The 22640-nt window shown below is 40.8% G+C and overlaps 1 protein-coding gene across 2 annotated transcripts in view; it reads right to left on the bottom strand.

The window, feature by feature from the left end:
- The window catches only part of cos (kinesin-like protein costa), a 143835-nt gene that overhangs the window by 79709 nt on the left and 41486 nt on the right, over nt 1-22640 (bottom strand). For both annotated transcript variants that reach the window (XM_072300250.1, XM_072300248.1), the window contains 3 exons: nt 15764-15852; nt 7776-8100; nt 62-317 (listed from right to left, as the gene is read on the bottom strand). In XM_072300250.1, the coding sequence (XP_072156351.1) occupies nt 62-317; nt 7776-8100; nt 15764-15852 (670 nt within the window). The remainder of the gene's footprint in view (nt 1-61; nt 318-7775; nt 8101-15763; nt 15853-22640) is intronic.

Here is a 22640-nt window from a genome sequence, read left to right as displayed (position 1 = left end):
AAGAATGAGCACTGTTTTCGATGAAAATTTTTGCTCGACCAAAATTCATAAAAAAACTTACTTTTTTTGACAATCTCGAGCAATTTTATGAATAATTTTCATATCTTTTAGCTTACTCTCACAGGTCATCAATGAATTCTTTAATTTTGCAATATCGTTCATGTTTCCTCTTTCATTGTATAAGAGATTCTTTTCAAACTTTGCAAGACGGGACTTTATTGCACCACTCTCTCCTTCGAGTTTGGAGAGTTTCAATTCACATTTCCTTTGCACTTGTATAGCAGCATCAGCATTTTTCACTATTTTTTGTAGTAGTTCTTCCTGAAAAAAGGGAAACACATGAATTAAAAACTTGGCCCAAAACTGGAGATTGACTGGGCAAAAGAGAGGTATCGATAAGGGCCTTTTTTGCCCCCTCCCGCTAGAATCTGGAAATGTATTTGGGTTTTCCAAGTTGACTCAATGTAGTTTACGGAAATTATCATAATTTGGTCTATAGGTCACTGGATACATGTTACACGGTAACCTCAACATACGTCTGCAGGCGTATTTTAGCGAAAATGTGTGTATTCCTAACACTCCAAGGCTTTTTTGACACCAAGCGTATCGTCTAACTAAAACGAGCTTTTGATATGTTATCAAAGAGGCTTTAGGACACAGTTTAATCCTGGTTTGATTTTAGTTAGATGATGCCCTCATAGTTAAAAAAACTTTTTCAAAAGTCGACTCTTAAGGGACGTCCGCAAAAATCTTAGGGAATTACGTTGTTAAGGTTTTTTCTTGGCTTGAAAGAGTTTAACAAGGCTTGATAACTGCCCTCGCTAATATACGTAGCTTGCATGCAGTTGGAGAGAGGTGCTTCCTTAAGATTTTTGCGGATGTCCCTTAAAAGTCGACTTTTGAAAAAGTTTTTTTAACTACGAGCGCATCATCTAACTAAAACCAAACCAGGATTAAAATGTGTCCTAAGGCCTCTTTGATATCATATCAAAAGCTCGTTTTAGTTAGACGATATGATTAGTGTCAAAGAGCCTAAGAGTAATAGAAAAACACACATTTTTGTTAAAATGCGCCTGCAGACGTATGTTCAGGCAACCGTTTAACATATATCCAGTGGCCTTTGGACCAAATCATGATTATTTCTGTAAACTACATTGAGTCAACTTGGAAAACCCGCATATATTTCCAAATTCTAGGGGGGCCAAAAGAGGCTCTCTAGGAGGGGCCAAGAAAGGCCCTTATCGATAACCCTCACGGTGCGTCGGAACGAGTTTAAATTTTTTGACGAGTCACAAGCAAAAAATCTTCAGGTTCTTGAAGTAGAGTGTCTACTGAGTCATTTAAGCCAAAAAAAAAAAAAAATTTCTGTTGAGCTCCTGGAAAATAAAGTCGATATAAAGGTATTTTGGGGCTAAAATAGCCAAATTACCCATAGCAAGGCCCGTGATATTATTTAAAATTTTTCTCTTCCTTGAAATAATGCTCAAGTTTCTTAAACATGCATATTTTAAGCCTCTGATTACTTAAACTACCAATTTTAACCATATGGAGAATTTTGGGGGCCTCAAATGAGCCCTCAGAGCCAAAAATTGCATACATTTTCGAAAACTTCGGATTTTCAGGGGGATGTTTTTTTTTTTTTTTTTTTTAAACGTTTTTTTCTACAGTCGTCAATGAGTAATTCTGAAGGGCATTTCCGATTACATAATTGACATTTTGGCTGTTCAAATGAAGGGTGGTCAGGGGGTGAAAATGACCGAAAATTGGTTTTTTCCAGAAATGCAAGTTCTAATGTGTTAATCTTATGCCAAAATACCTCAAGTTCCAAGTTTTGGCAAATCCATCAGCAAAAAACCGAGGTGGCAATTTCCGGCCATCATTTCCATCAAGGAATTGTTGCCCGAAAGGACCCCGCACACCTCTTATGGGAAGCTGCACCACGACCGATTGCCTTCTGACTTATGTTTTTCGATTCTCCTCAAGATGCTGATCAAAAGTTATGATTGCGCCAACTTTCTACGATGCACCGTTTTCGCAAAAAACCTAAGAGAAGATTCAATTATTCGGCGATAAAAAGCCAGAAAGATTCCTCATTTCAGTACTCGAGTGAACAAATCAGGGGAACTCCCACACTGAGCGGCAGTCTTATCTCGGATTCCGCTCGCCGTTTTGCTCGACCATCCAAATCAGATTCTTGAGGAGCATAAGAACAGGAAAGTCTGAACGTCTACCGGGCGAGTGCGGGAGAGAGATAGCCTCTGAGTCGGCAGGTACAGATAAGAAGACGGACACGCGCTACGTTTTTTCCTTCTTTACATCGAGCCTGTCCTCAAATGCTTTGTTCTTTTTTATTCATAGTCGCCGAATAATTGAATCTTCTCTTAGGTTTTTTGCGAAAACGGTGCATCGAAGAAAGTTGGCGCAATTATTACTTTTGATCAGCATCTTGAGGAGAATCGAAAAACATAAGTCAGAAGGCAATCGGTCGTGGTGCAGCTTCCCATAAGAGGTGAGCGGGGTCCTTTGCCAAATTTGGCGATAATGGCTTAAAATTGGCCTTTTTCGCGGATTATGGCCTGTGACTTGCCAGAGGTTGATCTGACGACAGATTTGGTCATTTCCTAAATTGAAACTCGTTAAATTTTCAACAAACTGGATGCAATGTTTTTGGCTCATGGCAAAATAAATATGCAACAAGCAGAAAACTGTAAAAAAAGCACCAAAATGGACGCTTTTGGGAATTTTCCTCCTACGTATTTCTTGTTTTCCAGCCAAGGTAATGACTGTTAGGACAAATTTAATTACACAGAGTGTAACAACAAACTATTGCATTGTTACATACATACATATAGTGCCATACGCCATATAAAGCCCTGTCTTCCCATAAGTCCTCAGGAAGTTGGCGAGCTCCCTCATTCCATTTAAAGCCCCTTACCGCCTTTCCCTGGGCGTCTTCCCCACTTGGGCATTGTTACTTTTCTTGATTCACCTTCATTTGCTCAAAATTATAAAATAAAAATGTATACTGAATGCGCTGATAAGTGATAATGGTCAAATACTGCAAAAATTCAACAATTGAACGTAATTTTGGTAATATTGCAATGCCTCCTGTCTTTGATTTATGTAAATAATCTAGAGTGTACATTATATTCATTCACTTGTGTCAGAAAGTTTTCCGTTAAAGTCTCAAAATGTGATTTCTTGACACGATTCGACAAAATTCACTGTATTGTATTCAGCGTGTTACATCTCTGGACTAAGTACAATGGATATTAGTATGAATCTAAGTTGAAAATTAAACTATTCTTCAGAAGTGTTACTTCATGAGAGTCATATTTATAGAAATTAAAAATTAGAAGCGAACAAAGAACATAGGGAAAATATCGCCAAAGCCAGCAAAAAGTCTAGTATTATGCTTAATCTTGGCAACATTGGAATGTGTCCCGTTTCATCATATTGTCACTATTACTAAATTCCGCCCATATTGTTCATTAGTATGGTCAACTTCAACACATTTGCCAAGAAACATTCCCTCAGTAGTAAAACAAGAAATTTGTAGGCCAAAAACCGCCAAAAGCATTGATTTTGATGCTTTTTTACAGTTTTCTGCTTGTTGCATATTTTATTTTGCCGTGAGCAAAAAACATTGCATCCAGTTTGATGAAAATTTAACGAGTTCCAATTAAGGAAATGACCAATTCTGACGTCAGATCAACCTCTGACAAGTCACAGGCCATAATCCGCAAAAAAGGCAGATTTTAAGCCATTATTGTCTAATTTGGAAAAGAGGTGTGTGAAAAAACGGCCAAAAATGCCTCAAGGCATTTTCGAATTTTGATCACTGGGGGTGATACAGTAGCTTCCGAGACGCCCAAAACCGGTCGCCGTTTTGCTTAGAAGCGCCGGGTTGCGACGTTGCCATTTTTTAAAGTGGAAACCTTTAAAAATTCATGTCTCCGCCGCATCTCAACCGATTTCAGTGAACTTTTTTTTAAAATGTTCCTCTTAAATAGAGCTTTCTAGTGATGTATAGTTTTCTGGGGTTTACTTGGCTTTAAGTGGCACTTACGCGGTTTTAGCAGTTTTTGATAGACACAAAAATTTAGTTTTTATTTTACCACGATCGTGGAATCGACAGAATCTAAACAAAAACCAGTCTAAATGAAAGTTCTTTTTCCCGCGGGTTGTGGGAGGGTTTGAAATGGCAAAATTTAAAAGAAAGAACTTTAAAAAAAGGGATTCTTTAATCACTGTTCTTACGTGTACAAATATTGAAAGCGACGCTCTCATTGAACAAGAGAAGGTGGTGTTGCTAATTTACAAAGAACTTTGCATTATACTTTAAGCGATGGTGATCTTCCGATCTAGTTTGAATATTAAAAAGAATCGGGGGAAATACAGACCCCCTTCCGAAAAAAAGGAAAAAAAGAAAGAAAAAAAATAGCAACACTATTTTTTGTATGAAAAATCTCTGCAAACAACCATATAAACGACCTAAGTGCCTCCCCAAGGTAGATAAAATCCAGAAACCTAAATGCCATTAGATAGCTCTATTTAAGAGGAAAATTTTAAAAAAAAGTTCATTGAAATCGGTTGAAATGCAGCGGAGTTATGCATTTTTAAGAGTTTTCACTTCAAAAAATGGCAACGTCGCACATCGCCAGCCAAAGGTGAAAATACGGCTCGTGTTGCACACCTTACTGTTCTGTGTAATTATTTCAACGTAAATTGAACATTAGGGACCCCTAGTTCGCGAATGACTCAGTGATAAGACGCATTCACATTGCGCAAAAGCGCATGTGACCAACTTTGAGCGGTCATATCTCGGAAACTAAACGTTTCCCCGGATGATCTTGTGCTCGTTAGAAAGGTGAGAATCTGAACTTTCATTTAGACTGGTTTTTGTTTAGATTCTGTCGATTCCACGATCGTGGTAAAATAAAAACAAAATTTTTGTGTCTATCAAAAACTGCTGAAACCGCGTAAGTGCCACTTAAAGCCAAGTAAACCCCAGAAAACTATACATCACTAGAAAGCTCTATTTAAGAGGAACATTTTAAAAAAAAGTTCACTGAAATCGGTTGAGATGCGGCAGAGACATGAATTTTTAAAGGTTTCCACTTTAAAAAATGGCAACGTCGCAACCCGGCGCTTCTAAGCAAAACGGCGAGCGGTTTTGGGCGTCTCGGAAGCTACTGTATCACCCCCAGTGATCAAAATTCGAAAATGCCTTGAGGCATTTTTGGCCTTTTTTTCACACACCTCTTTCAGGCGACAATTCCTTGATGGAAAGTTCAAATTCGGATTCAGCGTCAAAAGTTACACCAAGAACCATGAAATTAAGGCTACCAGGTGTTTTTGTAGGCTAAAATGTCTATCTGCCTGGACTCAACAAGCTTCGTCGCTCCAAAAAGCTGTTTACAAAAATGGTCATACCTTGCGAACAAAAAATTTCCAAGGCAGGTATAATATATCGATGGATGCAGAATCAAACGAACTATCGATTTTACATTTTTTTTATTCAAATCAAAATACAGCCCTTTTATGATAATTGTGGATTTGTAAAAATTGATGAATTTAAAAATCGAAAAATTGGCAACAATGCATGTTAAAATTCATAGGACATCAAAAGCATGAAAATATCTTTAAAGTGCGTAATTTTTAAAGAATTTTCGTTCGAACTGCGACTTCACAGCTCAATTTTAATGTCACTTACGAAATTTTGACAGTTCCAACTTGGCAACGCTGTAAAAAAAATTCCGCCGCTGTAAAAATTTTCGCTGTGGAAAAAATTCTGGGTGAACTTGCCAATGCCGGAAAAAGGCGTGTCTTGTGATAGGGAACAACATATCCAACTCCGAGCAAAATTCACGAGGGGGGCAAAATCGCCAATTTTGAATAACCCTTGTTTCCTGGACCCGAGGTAGTGGGTTGCTGATGTATTTAGACCCGCTGAATCCGAAAATGACTTTGGTTTATTTCTATCACCCTCCAATTTTCCGGAAAAACTGATTTTTCCGAGCCTGAAACTGTGTATTAGCTTTCCCGGACTCTAAGTGTCTTGAAAATACATTTTAAAAATGCCTTCGTTATGTGATACATTGATTTCTATATATTTTGAGCTGTTTTTCAAAATTCAAATATGATCTCAGATTTTTCCTATCACCCACATTTTCCCCGGAGAAGTTGCTTTTCCTCAGAGAACGCTCTTTTTAGGTACATAGGGTGTCCCAAAACAACTGAGACCAAGTCTGGAATTCGGAAACTATGATAGGTATCGAAATGCGGTTTGTAGGAGGTTGTGGTCCATACTATTAGCTATCGAACCGCAAAATTTGAGCTTACTCGGTTGAAAACCCACCGAGTTAAAGCAATTTTTCGGGGACGAGTTGAAGATAACCCTTCAGGATTTTCGATTAATTTTTCATTTCGCGAACTGTCCCTGAGCCGCGCTGCAGATCGCTACGCTGTAGATAATGTGAAGGAATCATGAAGGCACTGTTCTGGATGCAGGTTATAACCTCTGAGCATGTGTTTTCATGGAAGACAGTGAAGAAATGGAGACATTGCGTCCGCGGCCACGGTGCTGATGTTGGCCCCTGTCGCCGAAGTTGACGGCCAGCCACAATGCGGAACCAAAGCTGCCGACTCTCGACCCTCGGAAAAGCATGAATGCCAGCGAAGAATGATAATTTTGCCAAGTCGATTTAGTCCATAAGCAACTGTCATCTCATTCAAAGTATCAGAGGCAGAAAGGCTACAGCAAACGCAATTGCGAATAGCATACCGTTGTTCTTGTTACAACTCGGTGGGCGAGCTCATTGTGCTTCGCGAGAAACACTTCGTTATGCCTGACAGTTTTGGCTGTACTGAGCTTTCACGCAGACGAAAAGTCTCGATTACGATGAATACACATGTTCAAAGGTTAAAACCTGCATCCACAACAGTGCCCACATGATCCCTTCACATTATCCACAATGTAGCGATCTGCAGCGCGGCTCAGGGACAGTTCACGAAATAAAAAATTGCTCAAAAATCCTGTAGGGTTATCTTCAACTCGTCCCTGAAAAATTGCTTTAACTCGGTGGGTTTTCAACCGAATAAGCTCAAATTTAGCGGTTCGATAGCTAACAGTATGGACTACAACCTCCTACAAACCGCATTTCAATAACAATTATAGTTTCCGAATTACAGACTTGGTCTCAGTTGTTTTGGGACACCCTATGTAATTATATTGTGATTTTAAATTAAGCAATATACCGATTTTGAGGCATATAACGAAAGATGGACACTAGCAGTTTCCCCCGGATTTGGACCACAGCCCCCCACAAAAGGGGTTCAAACCTTAAGAACAAACATTTTCACTACATTAATGAGTGCGTCTGACCTCCGAGAGTATTCAAACCCAAATATCTCAAAATTGAAAAAATGGACAATAGCGGTCTTCGCACGAGCCGATTTAATTAGGGACTTAGAGGGATGGATCTTTAACTGTTAGTGTGGGTTTACACCCCCTACATCCCACATAGTCATTCAAGACATTAAAAAATAAATAAATGACAGAACATCATAAAAAAGCATGACTTGAACTGGAAAAGATGGGGAGTTTTCTCAAGAGTTGCAATACGGATAGATTTGTGCAGCGAAATGTAAACTGCATTTGGCCATTTTTACAAATTGTAAATGAGAGCAGAAAAAAGAGGTAACAATGCCTGCATATCAATGACAAAAGAGTTAAGAGTACAATTATTGAGTCTTAGACTCCTTAAAACGACTTGCCTTCAATTTGACAACTTTATGGAATTCTGCGAGCCGTTTCTTTGCTTCATTGATGTCAATATACATCAAACAAATAGTATTTTTCTTTGACTCATTGTAAGAAACTATATATTGTAGCTCTTTCACAGGGTCTACAATCCCTAGACTATCTCGAAGGTTTGACTTTGAATCCTGCAACGGAACAACGTCTGTCACTTCATTTTTATTCATTCCAATTATTGGTTCACCGATCAGATTTACATCGACAGCAGAGGTTGCTTTGACCCTGCGGATATCTTCACAATCTGCTGGACTCATTTCTTCTGCAAGTTCTGGTATCACCTGAAATAATAAATACAAAACCTGTGTCAAATAACTTATAATTTTGATGTATGTAAGAGTATTAGTATTAACAATATTGTAGGTTTATCAGCCTGCCATCTTATCTATTTTGACATGGTGAAACCTCCCCTGGCAAAATCTTGCAAAAGAAGGTCCGCGTTGTGAGAGATATTCGAACAGGTTAAATGATTTTTTATCACAACAGAATAGAAAAATTGTGCTGCGTTAAGTTTGGTGATACAAATTTATTTCAACTTCCTTAGCCAACGTCTGCTGGTAGTGGTGTGTCACGGACTAGTCATTGTTGCGTGGAGGCATTTGCCTAACGGGAATCTGTCCAGGGCCCACCACAAGCCAGTAGTACTAGTCTTGTAGCTGAATTTCTTGATGACCAGGGGTTTTTTGGGTACTTCCACTGAAGCCTCTGCCTTCCCATGAGAAGTGCAGTCCAACTGGCCTCAGTCGACCAGAAATCTTATTGGGAGGATCACCAGTCCCGATGGCTAGGGAAGGTTTCGCGCAGATGTTTGTAGGCAGGGTTCGAATCCACTGTCGTGCTGCTGAACATCAAGCAGGCCTTAATCCTTCATATGCAGATTGCGGGTAGCTCAGTGGCTCTTGCGGCCACCAGTGTGCAGTGCATTGATCATAGATGGGTAAAGTAACAAAAATCGATATCTCGGTTAAAGACAGATGATTTCATGAAAATTTGGGAAATTATAACACTTTATTTTGGCAAGCAGAAGTTTTTTAGGAGCGCATTTGAAGGGAAGGTTTTGACCCCTTGAGATGGGGAAACTAAAAACCTTTATGTTATAATACATTTAAGAAAGAAGGCAGAGAATTTACAATTCCTGTTCTTTTAGATAATCATAGTATTATCTAACGTTAACATATAAAATTAATGCAGTTTGTTAAGTTTTAGTTTTAAGCCACGTAGATAGATACAAGAAACACTTGTAGTAGTTACGATATATTTAAATAAAATTTCTTTTTTAAAAAAAAAAAAAAAAAAGATGGGGGACAGAGCCGCCCTCCCCAAAATCCAAAGTCACAAAATTGACATTGAAGCTCAGGAAAAATATGTTTTCTTTGGTTTTCGAATACCAGGATTCTGAATGTTACTGTCTCGAATGCCACCAGATGTTTACTAAAGTAATACAAGGGGGCCGTAAACTTGGAAATGGTACAAAATTACATATCCCTTGTATCACATCAGCAAATGTTAGGAGGGCTTCAGAACCGTCAAATTTGGGACCCTGAATGTCAATAACCTGGGAAAACCTCTTTTTCCGGAGCCTCTGCAGAAATTTAGAAAGTAATCATTATTCAGGGCAAACTAATATCATGTGTTTCTTGAAATTAAATTTTTTCATTCGTTTACAACATTTCAATGTTTATTCTGCCTGTTTGAACTTTCCTGAACCTTTTTAGAGCTTTTAATTGAAGCAGTGGAAAAAGCCACAAAAGAGGAAAATTAACCCTGGAAATTGGCCAAATTAGCATGAAAAATGATGATTTGCATCCCATCGGACCACAACAGGCAGCTGAACTTTTAATTCCCTAGAGGTGTACATGTTTAGTAGTGAATTTATTTGCGCAAAAATCTGTTCAATAGTTTTCAACAGTTTTTTTTGCCACTCCATGAAAGTTTCAAAGGGGGCTAAAAAACCCTAACTTAAACATTCAATTTTGGCCATAAAATGAAGGAGTTGGAAAAAAGTAAAATTGAAAAATAATAAACGCCGTTCAACTGTCATTTACTTGCAATAACAACAAAATAAATTAAGAGAGTCAACTGATAGACCGTGGGCCAGCAAGGGGTAACCTTCCCCCCCCCCCCCCGTGGGAATTTTGAAGATGGTGATTTTCTTGAAGCTCTCGACTAGTAGAATAAGATTGTTCTTGTTTACGCGAATTCTATCGTGGTGGGGGGGGCTTCTTAGCCCCCCACCAAATTGCTCAGAATTCCGACTTTTCCGCGAATTTTCCCATTGTTCTCGAAAAGGCTTGATTTTAGGGCAAAACTCCACATAACCATTCTGAAAGCTCGGGTTTTGGACTAGAAAAATTTTGAGTGACTTTCGCCATTACCCGCGGTCCCCCAAAATGGGAGGGTTTAAAATGTCAAAATATCTCAAAGAACCCCGCACAGAGCATGGGCTCAGCGGCTCTCCATGAAAGTCGATGAAATTTTAATAGATTGTTATAAAGTTCATAATTAAGGGAATGCCAAAAAATTAGCTCATTTTTGCAAGTAGAAGCCGACATATTCGCAATTGAATCCGGACTATTTTCTATCATGCCGCAGCATGGCGGAACAATTCCGAGTCCCCTCTCCTCTCGTTGTTCGGCGTTCTCGATCAGACCTCACGTCACTCACGTGTAGATAGGTGCTTGCTTATGCGCTCGGCCGGTGTGAATGCCGTACTCCCTCCCTCTCCCTGCATCCGTCAATTCTGTTTCAGCAACTACATTTCAGATTAAACCGGCCGCCGGCGGCGCCGGTACGGGAGAGGTGCGAGAAGCAGGGAACTCCGTATCGCACAGCCCGAACGGAGCGTCCTAATGAAAGAAGTGAGTGTAAGCAATGCGACATCGTAGTTACTTGGTGGGGAGAGGGGATTTCCTGGCCGAAGTGCTCAAGCAAGGTAAGGCGACACGGAGAATTTACCTCCGCCGCACAGAAAATAGTGCGGGTTCAATCGCGAATATCTCGGCTTCCACTCGCAAAAGTGAGCTAATTTTTTGGCTTTCCCTTAATTATGACCTTTATATCAATCTATTAAAGTTTCATCGACTTTCATAGAGAGCCGCTGAGCCCATGTTCTGTGCGGGATTCTTTCCGCGCAAATGACCGTTTCGCCGCGATTTCTCGCCAATAACGCGGAGAAGGTTGGTAATATCGTAAAATTGTTTATCCCTAAAATGATAGAGCATTAATTCTTCATACGAGGGGCGGCCTAACCCCTCGTGGGGGGGAGGGGGGCCCCTTAGCAGTACCCACCCTATACAAACCGTCAAGATTGGCCGCTTCCTTGAAGTAGCGTTATGCGCAAAAATGGGCAGCAAAATGAAAACAAGTGGCGTTAGTTCTGAGAGAACATCAGTGTGTCTTCTTGTGGGAGGTGACAGGGGGGAGGGAGGTACATCCTCCTCCCTCCCCCCCCCCCCATAAAAATAATCACGAAAAACGTTAATTAAACGCGAAAATTCCACTTTGTGAGACGACTTTCAGGGCTTGTCATTAACAAACTTACACTAACAAAATTTAACGAGGGGGGGGGGTGAGTGGGGAAGAGTTTCCCCCCCCTCCTCTTCCACCCCCTCCCCCAAAAAAATAGTCACGAAAAAATTTAAAGAAACGCGAAAATTCCATACTCTAAAAGGCGACTTTCAGGGAGTGTCATTGTCACGCTCACACTAATATAATTTAATGAGGGGAGGGGGGGCGTTAGACATCTTAGCCTCCCCAGCCAACATTAAAAAAGGGTGGGGGAGGGGTAATTTAAAAACGTCACTTGCTTAATAATAAGAGGGACGGGGAAACCTAGCTGCAGTAGGAGAATTTTAAGATTTGAAGGGATACATAATTAAATCAGGGAACGTAGAGATACTATTTGATTTTTTGGAAATTACTGAAACTGAGAGGAGCCTATTCATAATTAACGGAAATGTACATTCTTAAGCTCATGTCAACATTTTTGAAACGTTTGGAGTATAGGCTTAAAGTGTATTGGATCGTTTGCCGAAGTATTCAATCATTCATTTGGTCACAGACAGATATTTATCAAGATAGTTCGACTCGGAGAAAAGGGAGGAGGATGTACCTCCCTCCCCCCTGTAACCTCCCACAAGAAGTCACACTGATGTTCTCTCAGAACGAACGCCACTTGTTTTCATTTTGCTGCCTATTTTTGCGCATAACGCTACTTCAAGGAAGCGGCCAATCTTGACGGTTTGTATAGGGTGGGTACTGCTAGGGGGCCCCCCTCCCCCCTCACGAGGGGTTAGGCCGCCCCTCGTATGAAAAATTAATGCTCTATCATTTTAGGGATAAACAATTTTACGATATTACCAACCTTCTCCGCGTTATTGGCGAGAAATCGCGGCGAAACGGTCATTTTCGCGGAAATTTGAGATATTTTGACATTGTAAGCCCTCCCATTTTGGGGGACCGCGGGTAATGGCGAAAGTCACTCAAAATTTTTCTAGTCCAAAACCCGAGCTTCCAGAATGGTTATGTGGAGTTTTGCCCTAAAATCAAGCCTTTTCGAGAACAATGGGAAAATTCGCGGAAAAGTCGGAATTCTGAGCAATTTGGGGGGGGGGGGCTAAGGGGGGGGGGCTTGCTCCCCCCACTACGATAGAATTCGCGTAAACAAGAACAATCTTATTCTACTAGTCGAGAGCTTCAAGAAAATCACCATCTTCAAAATTCCCACAGGGGGGGGGGGGGGGGGAAGGTTACCCCTTGCTGGCCCACGGTCTATCAGTTGACTCTCTTGATTTATTTTGTTGTTATTGCAAGTAAATGACAGTTGAACGGCGTTCTCAGCATTCAAGTGAGTTTATAATCTGCCTGGATCTGTAGAATTGCTCGGTCTATTGATCACTTGTATGGCTTAGTGCTAAGAAATATTTTTTTTTTCTCCAAAAGTGAAGAAGAGACCAAGTCCCGTTATCTACTGCCCACATGTGCCGAGAACGGGCTACCAATTCCACCCTCTCTCCGCGTTATTGGCGAGAAATCGCGGCGAAACGGTTATTTTCGCGGAAATAACCCCGCACAGAGCATGGGGTCAGCGGCTCTCTATGAAAGTCGATGAAACATTAATAGATTGATATAAAGTTCATAATTAAGGGAAAGCCAAAAAATTAGCTCACTTTTGCGAGTAGAAGCCGAGATATTCGCGATTGAACCCGCACTATTTTCTGTGCGGCGGAGGTAAATTCTCCGTGTCGCCTTACCTTGCTTGAGCATTTCGGCCAGGAAATCCCCTCTCCCCAAGTCTCCACCAGGTAACTACGATGTCACATTGTTTACACTCACTCCTTTGATTAGGACGCTCCGTTCGGGCTGTGCGATACGGAGTTCCCTGCTACTCGCACCTCTCCCGTGTCCGCGCCGCCGGTCGGTTTAATCTGAAATGTAGTTGCTGAAACAGAATTGACGGATGCAGGGAGAGGGAGGGACGGCATTCAAACAAGCCGAACGCATAAGCACCTATCTTCACGTGAGTGACGTGAGGTCTGATCGAGAACGCCGAACAAGGAAAGGAGAGGGGACTCGGAATTGTTCCGCCATGCTGCGGCATGATAGAAAATAGTCCGGATTCAATTGCGAATATCTCGGCTTCTACTCGCAAAAATGAGCTAATTTTTTGGCTTTCCCTTAATTATGAACTTTACATCAATCTATTAAAGTTTCATGGACTTTCATAGAGAGCCGTTGACCCCATGCTCTGTGCGGGGTTCTTTGAGATATTTTGACATTTTAAGCCCTCCCATTCTGGGGGACTGCCGGTAATGGCGAAAGTCACTTATAACTTTTCTAGTCCAAAATTTCACGAGCTTTCAGAATGGTTTTGTGGAGTTTTGCCCTAAAATCAACCCTTTTCGAGAACAATGGGAAAATTCGCGGAAAAGTCGGAATTCTGAGCAATTTAGGGGGGTTTAGGGGGGGGGCTTACTCCCCCCCACCACGATAGAATTCGCGTAAACAAGAAAAATCTTATTCTGCTAGTCGAGAGCTTCAAGAAAATCACAATCTTCAAAATTCCCACGGGGGGGGGGGGCTTACTCCCCCCCACCACGATAGAATTCGCGTAAACAAGAAAAATCTTATTCTGCTAGTCGAGAGCTTCAAGAAAATCACAATCTTCAAAATTCCCACGGGGGGGGGGGGGGGTTTACCCCTTGCTGGCCCACGGTCTATGAATTTGATTTTGCAGAAAAAATATGACAAATGCTTCTATCCTCACATTTTTAAAATTCAACACGTTTCGTAGGTTTAGACCGGAACATGAGGTACGTTAGGCTGGTTCAAAAGGGGATATTTGTATAAAATACAATGTTACTTATCAGCGGGCATCAGAAATTTTCAAGCTTGAACATGTTTTAGCTATTTTACCTTTATTGCAGATTTCGCCATTTTCGGACATATTTTGATTTCTCTCAAGAAAATTTAATCCGTCTGAATGCTATGTGTCTGAAAACTTTTTACAAGTGCTGAAACTTGAAATCCGTATTTTAGAGGCTCGTTCAAACACAAATGAGGATCAACGCTGCTGTTCTGCCAACGTTGCTAAGTTTTATGATATTCGTCTTTTTTACTATTATTTGCTATTTTCCTCAATTTTCCCAGTAAACAGTCACACGGTGGCAGATCTTAGTATTATCAGGAAGTAAAAATACGTGGCATTCATCGTTTTCGGATTGGATGGAACAAATCCAGAGAGCATCGCGGTCCATTTTCGGAAGTTGACCAGAGTGGATCACCTTAGCGCATGATGCCTTGCGTGGCGCACCAGCGCCAATGAATCCACTCTGTCGTGAACCCCCCCCCCCCCCCATGGGATGTATGTGTGATTTTCTCATTTACAATAGGTGGCTCCTCTAGGTACTTCCTTCAGTAAAAGTAATTTTTTTTTTCATTTAGGTGCATTTTAAAACCAACAAATGAAATACCATGGATCGGCTCATTTTTGCCTTATTTAAATCAATGTAATTCTTTTGGAGATTTTCAGCCTCACGGCGGCATGTGTTAATATTATCGGAGAACAAATATATTTGGCAGGTATCATATTTGGATGGTAAGGAACAAATTTAGGGGGTGCCTCGGTTCATAGGGCGAAAAAAAAAATTCAAATGTTAACTTGGACCACCCTAGAGGTACGTATTTAAGCACTCTGATACATGCTCCATGATCAAAATTTCACCGAGGACACCATTCACGCAACGAAAATTACTGAACTTAACTCCTAACCAAGTTAGTAAAGTTCTTTGATGCATAAATTAAAACTTCCTGCTCATAGAAAAACAACAATCTAATCGAGTTTTATCACACACTAGATGTTACTGTAACAGTCTCTGCAGTATGAAAATATTGTAACTTCAATCTTGACGTTTCCGTTCGGCTATTGCACGTTATTTACATTTTAAACAACAAACATGCCTCATTGAGAAGCCTGCCGAAATCGTTGTAAAGAGCGATTTGACAGACAGAAAGTATTATTGATCTTGTGACTAGAAAATTCAAATTCTCCGTAACCAATTACAAAAAAACGTTAATATCCTAGTTCGGAGTTGATTCCAATAATTTTCGTTGCGCAAATTGCGTTCGACATGAAACTTTGATTGGTGATCATGTATCAGAAGGTTTCGATTCATAACTTGTCAACTGGTCTGCTGAAAAATAGTCTTAGAGGGAAAAAGCCCTTCGAATCCCAAACTTGCTGGTATTTGCACTTCAATACGTCATATGTAATTCCATTGCTGGTGAAGTAGTAGAAATGTTGAAGAATTAGAATTCATGCCTTTGACGACAAAATTTTTCACAGTTCAATTGATCATATCAACCCAAAAGCCAGCTTTCAGATATCTCTGGAGTACTGACATTTTTAACAGAGCTACAATAAATTAGCATGACTAGAAGAATCACCATCTTTTTGTCTGGGGCAGAAACATAGTCTGGATTTCTCAAAGGATCTTCTGCTGCGCAAATGCTTTTCCGTCGCAGCTTATTATTACCTGAAAAGAATTGATAGATAAAATTAGAGATAATAGGAAATAAAGACAGAACAAGAGAAGATTTATTACGGCAAAATTATGATCCCCGTAATGGAACAGGGACTCTACCTGTTCCAGGGTTGGCGATGCTGTGGCCCTAGTCATAGCTGCCCATGCTCTTTTTTTCTTTTATGAGATTCTGAGTTTGATCTGCCCTAACCCAACCCGAGATGTCGTGCGTACCGTGCATATCGGATCCCTTGGCACGGGGTTTAGTAGTGTCTTTTAACAGTGACCAAGGATACAGGGCGTCCTCCAAGTGTACGTAGCCTTACCTGGTAGGGGGCTCTGCCGGGCTCAGTCTCTTAACTTAATTTTTTCGTGGATATGGAGTTAAACACCGGTTCTAAAACCCAAAAACCAAGTAACACCCCAGAGGAGGAAAAGCTTTGTTCGAATTTGCTTGAAGTGTTTCCCTTGGTCAATCTCTGGTCAAGCTGGTCAAGATATTTGACCGATTCTGCCACCCCTATTTCTTTCTCAACGATTGTTGGAGGTTTAGGTTCTAGTTCACACTTTCTAGTGAATGGCACGAGAGTGGCCTTCAAAGGATTTATGCTTAGGCCCTTACCCCTACACGATTTTTTTACTTCCCTCAAGGCCAAATTGAGAAGATCCCTCGAGTACACTAACATGTTCTTCTCTAACCACAATGACAAAATCATCAGAGTAGCTTTCAGCATGGCATACAGCTTTATTCAGGATAAGAAGTTCGTCCGCAACTAAGTTCCATATTCTAGGGGAGAGAACTCCGCCCCTAGCAAATCCCTTAGTTGCTAACATTTCCGTCCTCTCTCTAAAGAATTCTGCTGTTATGATCTTGCTACGTAGCAAAGACTTAACCCTCTTTCCAGTGGTTTAGTCAAGGTCTCTTACACGATCAGGCTCTATTATTGCCCTAGTTAATGTAGTATCAAAGGCGCTCTCAATGTCAATGAAGACTGCAATAGCAATTTTTTTATGTTCCAAGGCTGGTTCTACCCTCTCAATTGAAATCCGTTGACAGTATCTGTTGATTTTCCTGCCTGATAAGCAAACTGGTATGTGTATATGTGTCAGCCTGTGAGTCCATGCTGGCTTTATTAACAGCAGTATTGCCTGCTGAGTTATCTAAGATTGCTCCTTGATCACTCCTTTAACTGGACAGTCTATAAGTATCACCGCCTCTTTAATGCTCCTAAGAGCGTCACTGAACATAGTGTATGCAACTTCTACCTTTCCTCAATGGCGGCCTGACAGACTCAAGTATGCTTGTATCTAACCTGACCCGCTTATGAGAATGAGCTTGATTCGCTCCTGAGTCTTGGTCTCGGCTCCTTTTTTGAGCTCTCTTGGTCTGTTGTCGGTTAACAGCTCTCTTTCCACTCTTTCGAGGGTGTTAAGATTTGTGATCCTTTTCTTTTGCCTAGGAATGCTCGTCACTTTTGGGGGCAGAACTTCCCAAGATACCCTTTTGTTCTGGTTTTTTGCCTTCCGTTCAGCTTCTTTCTTTTTTCCTCTTTCGTATCTGAATTGACGACTGAAATGAACAATACAGGAGCTAGTCGGTTAACCGCTAGAGAGCTCTTTCACTCTCCTCGCTGGAAAAGGTTCACCACTCGCCCACCAAGAGCGCCACCTCCTTAGCTCGTATCGTATTGTCATGTCCCCGTGTGAACAAATAACAACAACAAATGTGAACCATGATAAACAAATGAGCTTTCGGGTAATCATTAATCATTAAAGAGGTACACACATCTCCCATAAGAATTGGGCCCAGAACGGAATCTTGTCATGCCTTCACCTTTTGTAAAAGAAGGTTACAGAAGTTCAAAAATGGCGGAGTTTTTGATCCAGCCTCCCGAGGGGAGGGGGACGGGGGGGGGGTCTAAAAAAATTAACTTTTGTCATAACTTTTGAACCGTTGCAAATATCGAGTTGAACTTTTTTCAAATGAAAGAGCATAAAAAGACCCTTCTATCGAGTATAAGAACTTGACAATCGGGTAATTTTTGGTAAAGTTATGGCTCATCTTAATTTCGGATTTTTCAAATTTTCGACGTGAGGGGCCGCACAAAATGTTATGAATATGTGTGTGAAAGATAGTCCCTGTTTTTTTCTTTAAAATGAGCTGAAAAGGATGTTGGGGAAATGATTAGTTTCGGAGTTATGCTTTTTCAAAGTTGACGCGACAGGGTCCATACATGGGCCTCGGGCCAGAGTCCTGCAGCTGCGCCCAGGAGCACCCTGTTTCACGCTGATCTTCGTAATTGTTTAACATTTTACAGCAGTTTGACCATGTAGTAAACATACATATAAGGATGAATATGCCATACATAATTTCCCTTCCCCCTTTTTTTATTTCATCTAAACCAAACTGGAATTTGGAAATGGCACAGTGGTGGATCCAGAGTGAGTTGGAGGGGGGCTGGTTCATAAGTACCTAAATCCCTCTAATGAACTAGAAATCACAAAATCGGTTAAGGATTTCTACTGTTTACTTTACCAAAATGATAATTTATGGTCCTGGGTTCTCAAGCCCTCAAATATTTATCACTCCTGTAAATAGTTGCACTTCTCATGCAAATTTTTAATGTGTTACCAGATCACTATAGATTCTGCTGGCATGGCTCGCCATCAATCAGGGTCAGTGTTCTTATAATTTCCCTATTTAACATGAAAAGCAGTGATTGGTCACAGGTTTGCATGTTGTCTTTTCCGGCTCAGATACTGTTGATTCTTCTTTCTGACCTGCTTATAGAGTTATTATACTTTTTGTTACCCAGCCTTGAATTACATACAATTTGTTCTGCACTACCTTCTGGAAACAGGCTCCAATGATAGTCGTTTCCATCGACATTGAGGGTTTCAAAGTTTCAAGACCGCAAAATCGGTCAGGGATCTCTAATGAATTTTTCGCTTCAATTATGAGTTCCGCACCAAATGCAACTAGCTTGGACCTTTTCATACACAAGCTGCACGGAACCGATTGTTTTATACTGAGGAGAGCATTTGGCATTTACTTTTTCCTTCATAAATACGGGATGACGTAAGCGTTACTCTTGCGTTTGCAGAAACTTCTTTATCAAGAAGACCGTGAGACCCTTTACCGCATCAATCTCCGAAGGGGATTACTCCAATATTCTACGTATTTAAATCATTTGAACGATTTATCTGTTCTTCTCTCCTCTCCTTCCGTCCATGGATATAGGTCTACAATTTTTCGGATTTACTGACGTGGCTCGATGCTCTCAGTGGATTGCAGTGCATTTTTATTCCTGATATCTGCCTCAAGTTGGTTGCAATTTCACCAGTTGACCCATATTTCCAGAACTACATGTTAGGCTCTTCCAATTAACTTTGCTGCATCTTAATCATGGAATTTTTTTTTTCTCAGTGACCTTACTTCTTGCTTCGGATGGTATGTAGGCTATTACAAGTATTAATTTCCTTTACTTTTATCTCCTTTATTTAGTTGTAAGATGCTGCTGGACTAATAGATGGATTTTTAACAGACATGTTAGGTCCGGTCAAAGGAGCGAATTATTGCATCTCAAAATTATTAGTGGAATTGTTAAAGTGCAGGAGAGCTGAGTCTCCTCACGGAATGGGTGAGTCCCACTTAAGACAACCAGTTTTTTCAAACATATAGATACAGTTTCGACACAATGAAAGTCACACCCATTCTGTGATGTACATATTTTTCTTAGACTGTTATTTTATCTCGGTAATCTACCTGTGCATACGCATCGAGCCACAGCAGGTCGCGTCAATAAATCCGAAAATTGTGGACCTCTGTCCATGGACGGAAGGAGAGGAGAGAAGAACAGATGAATCTTTCAAATTATTAAAGTGCGTGAAATTCTGGAGTGGTCCCGTTCGGAAATGGACGCAGTATAAGCTCTCGCGCTCTCCTTGGTGAGAGGGTTTTTGCAAATGCAAGAGTAACGCTTATGGCGTCCCGTATTTATGAAGGAAAAGTACATGCTCCCGCTCACCTCAGTAAAAAGAAATCAGTTCCGTAAGGCTCGTGTATGGAAAGATCCAAGCCAGTCGCACTTGGTGCGGAATTCATAATTGAGAGGAAAAATTCATTAGAGATCCACTTCAGATCCTTCTGATTTCCAGTTCATTCGAAGGATTCAGATACTTATGAACCACAAAATCGGTTTTTCGTTTTTTTTCCGTTTTCTTTTTATTGAGGGAATAATTTTTTTTAATTTTCTTTTATTTTCTTCTGAACTCGAGAGTAGGTTTTGGACATTTTTGGTCTTGGTGGACTATGAGACTTCAAAGAGAGGTTTCTGCTTACCTCAAAGATAGTTTTATCTAGGTGGGGTAAAAGCGTAAGTTTTCGGTTAAGATGTAACACGTCAATTTTCTTGACAGAATTTTTTACCCAAAAATTGTTTCTGAAAGTTTTGGTAGTCTAAATTAGCTCGTTTTTGGATGAATAAAGGTGTGGCTATAAAATATTACTAGCCAGGAGCCTCCACCCCCTGGCCCCCGGTCACTAGCGCCCACACGGCTAGCGAGCCTCATCAGTCATTTCAGGCGCGAAGCGCACCCCAAATTGCTTGCCGAGGTCTGCCCATACTGTTGCATGACATCACGCGGGGGTATTTATACCCATTAGTTACTGGCTCTGAATGTTCCAGAGCCTTCTAGAATACTCTATGGCACAACAATCGATTTTTGAGAACGTTCGAGAATCGATTTTTGAAGAAGTTCGAGAATAGATTTTTCGAGGACGTTCGCTTTTCAATTCTTCATGAGTTCGAAAGCGATCGCAGCATTCAATCAAGCGGAGGTGCACAGCGCTGCGCTCTCAACCAGTCGAGAATCTATACTGGCTGAACCAAAGACATAAAGACGGAGTGCTCGTGTCCAAGAGCACGGGGAAGAAGTGAAGCCATTCTGGCGATGTGAATCCATGCGCGGGAAATTTTAAATGCCTAAAACGAACAGATAAATACAGTGGGGATAGTGCATTTTTGTAAAAAACCTACTTTGGCTTGGTAACAAGCAGGAATTTTACAAGAATCTTAGATAAAGTTGCTGAAAATCTATGCGCGGGAAACGAAATTTGATTTGAATTTGTCCTCTTGATTTTTCCACATTTCTTCTTCTAATCTCGTTTTATTTGCCTAAAACAAACAAATGAATACAGTTGGGATTGTGAATTTTTATAATAAACCTATTTTGGATTGGTAAAAAGGAGGAATCTTACAGGAATTTTACAGATAAAGTTAGCTTTTCCGCTGCTTTAACTAATAGGAGAGGTGGTTTCATTTTCTTCTTCTAGCGCTCCGTCTTTAGGTCTTTGGGTTGAACTCACTCGGCAACGTGGATGCGGAAAGCAGCCAAGGAGTGGGAGATGTGTGTGGCGCGGTGCAGGGGGAAGGCAGGCGGGTAGGGAGGAGCCTGCCACTGGGAGTAAAGAGCGGTCGGTGGGCCTGCACAGTGCGGGGGAGGAGGTTGCTACTGGGAGCAGAGAGCGGTCGGTGCGGTGGGCCTGCCCTGCGCGTCGCGCGAGGGGAGGAATTCCTGGTACGAATTTCCTGCGATTTTTAGGTGCACTTAGAGCTGTAATGTAATGATGATGTAGGTACTAATAGCTATTTTGAAATCCTGAATAAGTGGAAAGTAAACAAGTTTTTGTGTCTGCTAAAGCACATATACATTCAGCAGAAATTTTTATAGCACCCTTTGACTTATGATTAGTCTGGAAATAGTTGAAAGTAGTAGAACTACCAAAGATAGTCAAATGCATCTGTCCCTATTGTAAAGGCTCACTGGAAAAGGGTGACCCCGGGGGGGGGGGGGGGGGGGATAGGTATCGAGTTGTCGCATCACACAAATTAGGTACATTGAATTTTCAAGTATGATTTAGAATTCATACAATTTTTTACCAAAAATACATCAAGGCGACTGTTTGTTTCTCAGATGTTCAGAATTTTTTGTGAATTCCCCAAGGAGGTAGTAGGTGACTGAATATTACTGATATTGGTTGAGGGATTGACGAACTGAGGGATACTGCTAAGGGAGAAGGCTCCCGTACTTACTGGGTCTGATACGATAAGACTCGGAAGCAAAGTGTAGATCATGAAGACATACTTCTTACTAAATAAAAAGATAATTGTTTAAAGTGATGATACTTGACATGTAAGAGGATATCGATCAATCTGTTTGGGATATCTTAATTCTGAGCAATCCAAGAAGATAGACAATATTTTGTTGGGCCTCAAAACAGAGGAGAAATGGATGCAGCTGTTTCACACAGAAATTGATGCGGCAAAATGAAGCTCATTTTAATTTATACATCAAGTTATGAAAATGGAGCAAGTACATACCCTTCACGAAAGATCTTCTTACACATCGACTGGAAAAATGGTGTTTCTAACAACTTCTAACGTAAAATCAAAGAGACTCGGAGAAAACAAAATTTGAGCCAATGCTCATAGTAGAGGATCTCTGACTTAGTGGCATTAAGTTGACCTATGATTGAACTGTACTGAAAAGTGATAAGACTGTACCTCGCTTCCTCAAGTAACAATTTCCACGAACTAATCAACGCGTAACCAGAATGGTAAGAGGTTATCAAGACTAATCATGCAGAAAACATGGCCTTCATGCCCCAACAATTTTGCCAAGAGTTGCTTGACGAATTGCACCTAGCTCACTTGGGCAGGACCAAAATGAAAGCAATTGCGCACTTTCTGATTTACTGACCCAAAATCGAACGAGACATTGAAAACATCGCAAAACAC

Source organism: Bemisia tabaci, chromosome 1, assembly GCF_918797505.1.
Source record: "Bemisia tabaci chromosome 1, PGI_BMITA_v3".
Lineage (NCBI taxonomy): Eukaryota > Metazoa > Arthropoda > Insecta > Hemiptera > Aleyrodidae > Bemisia > Bemisia tabaci.
Note: the sequence above shows the minus strand (reverse complement) of the source record. Positions and strands in the feature narration are given on the sequence as shown.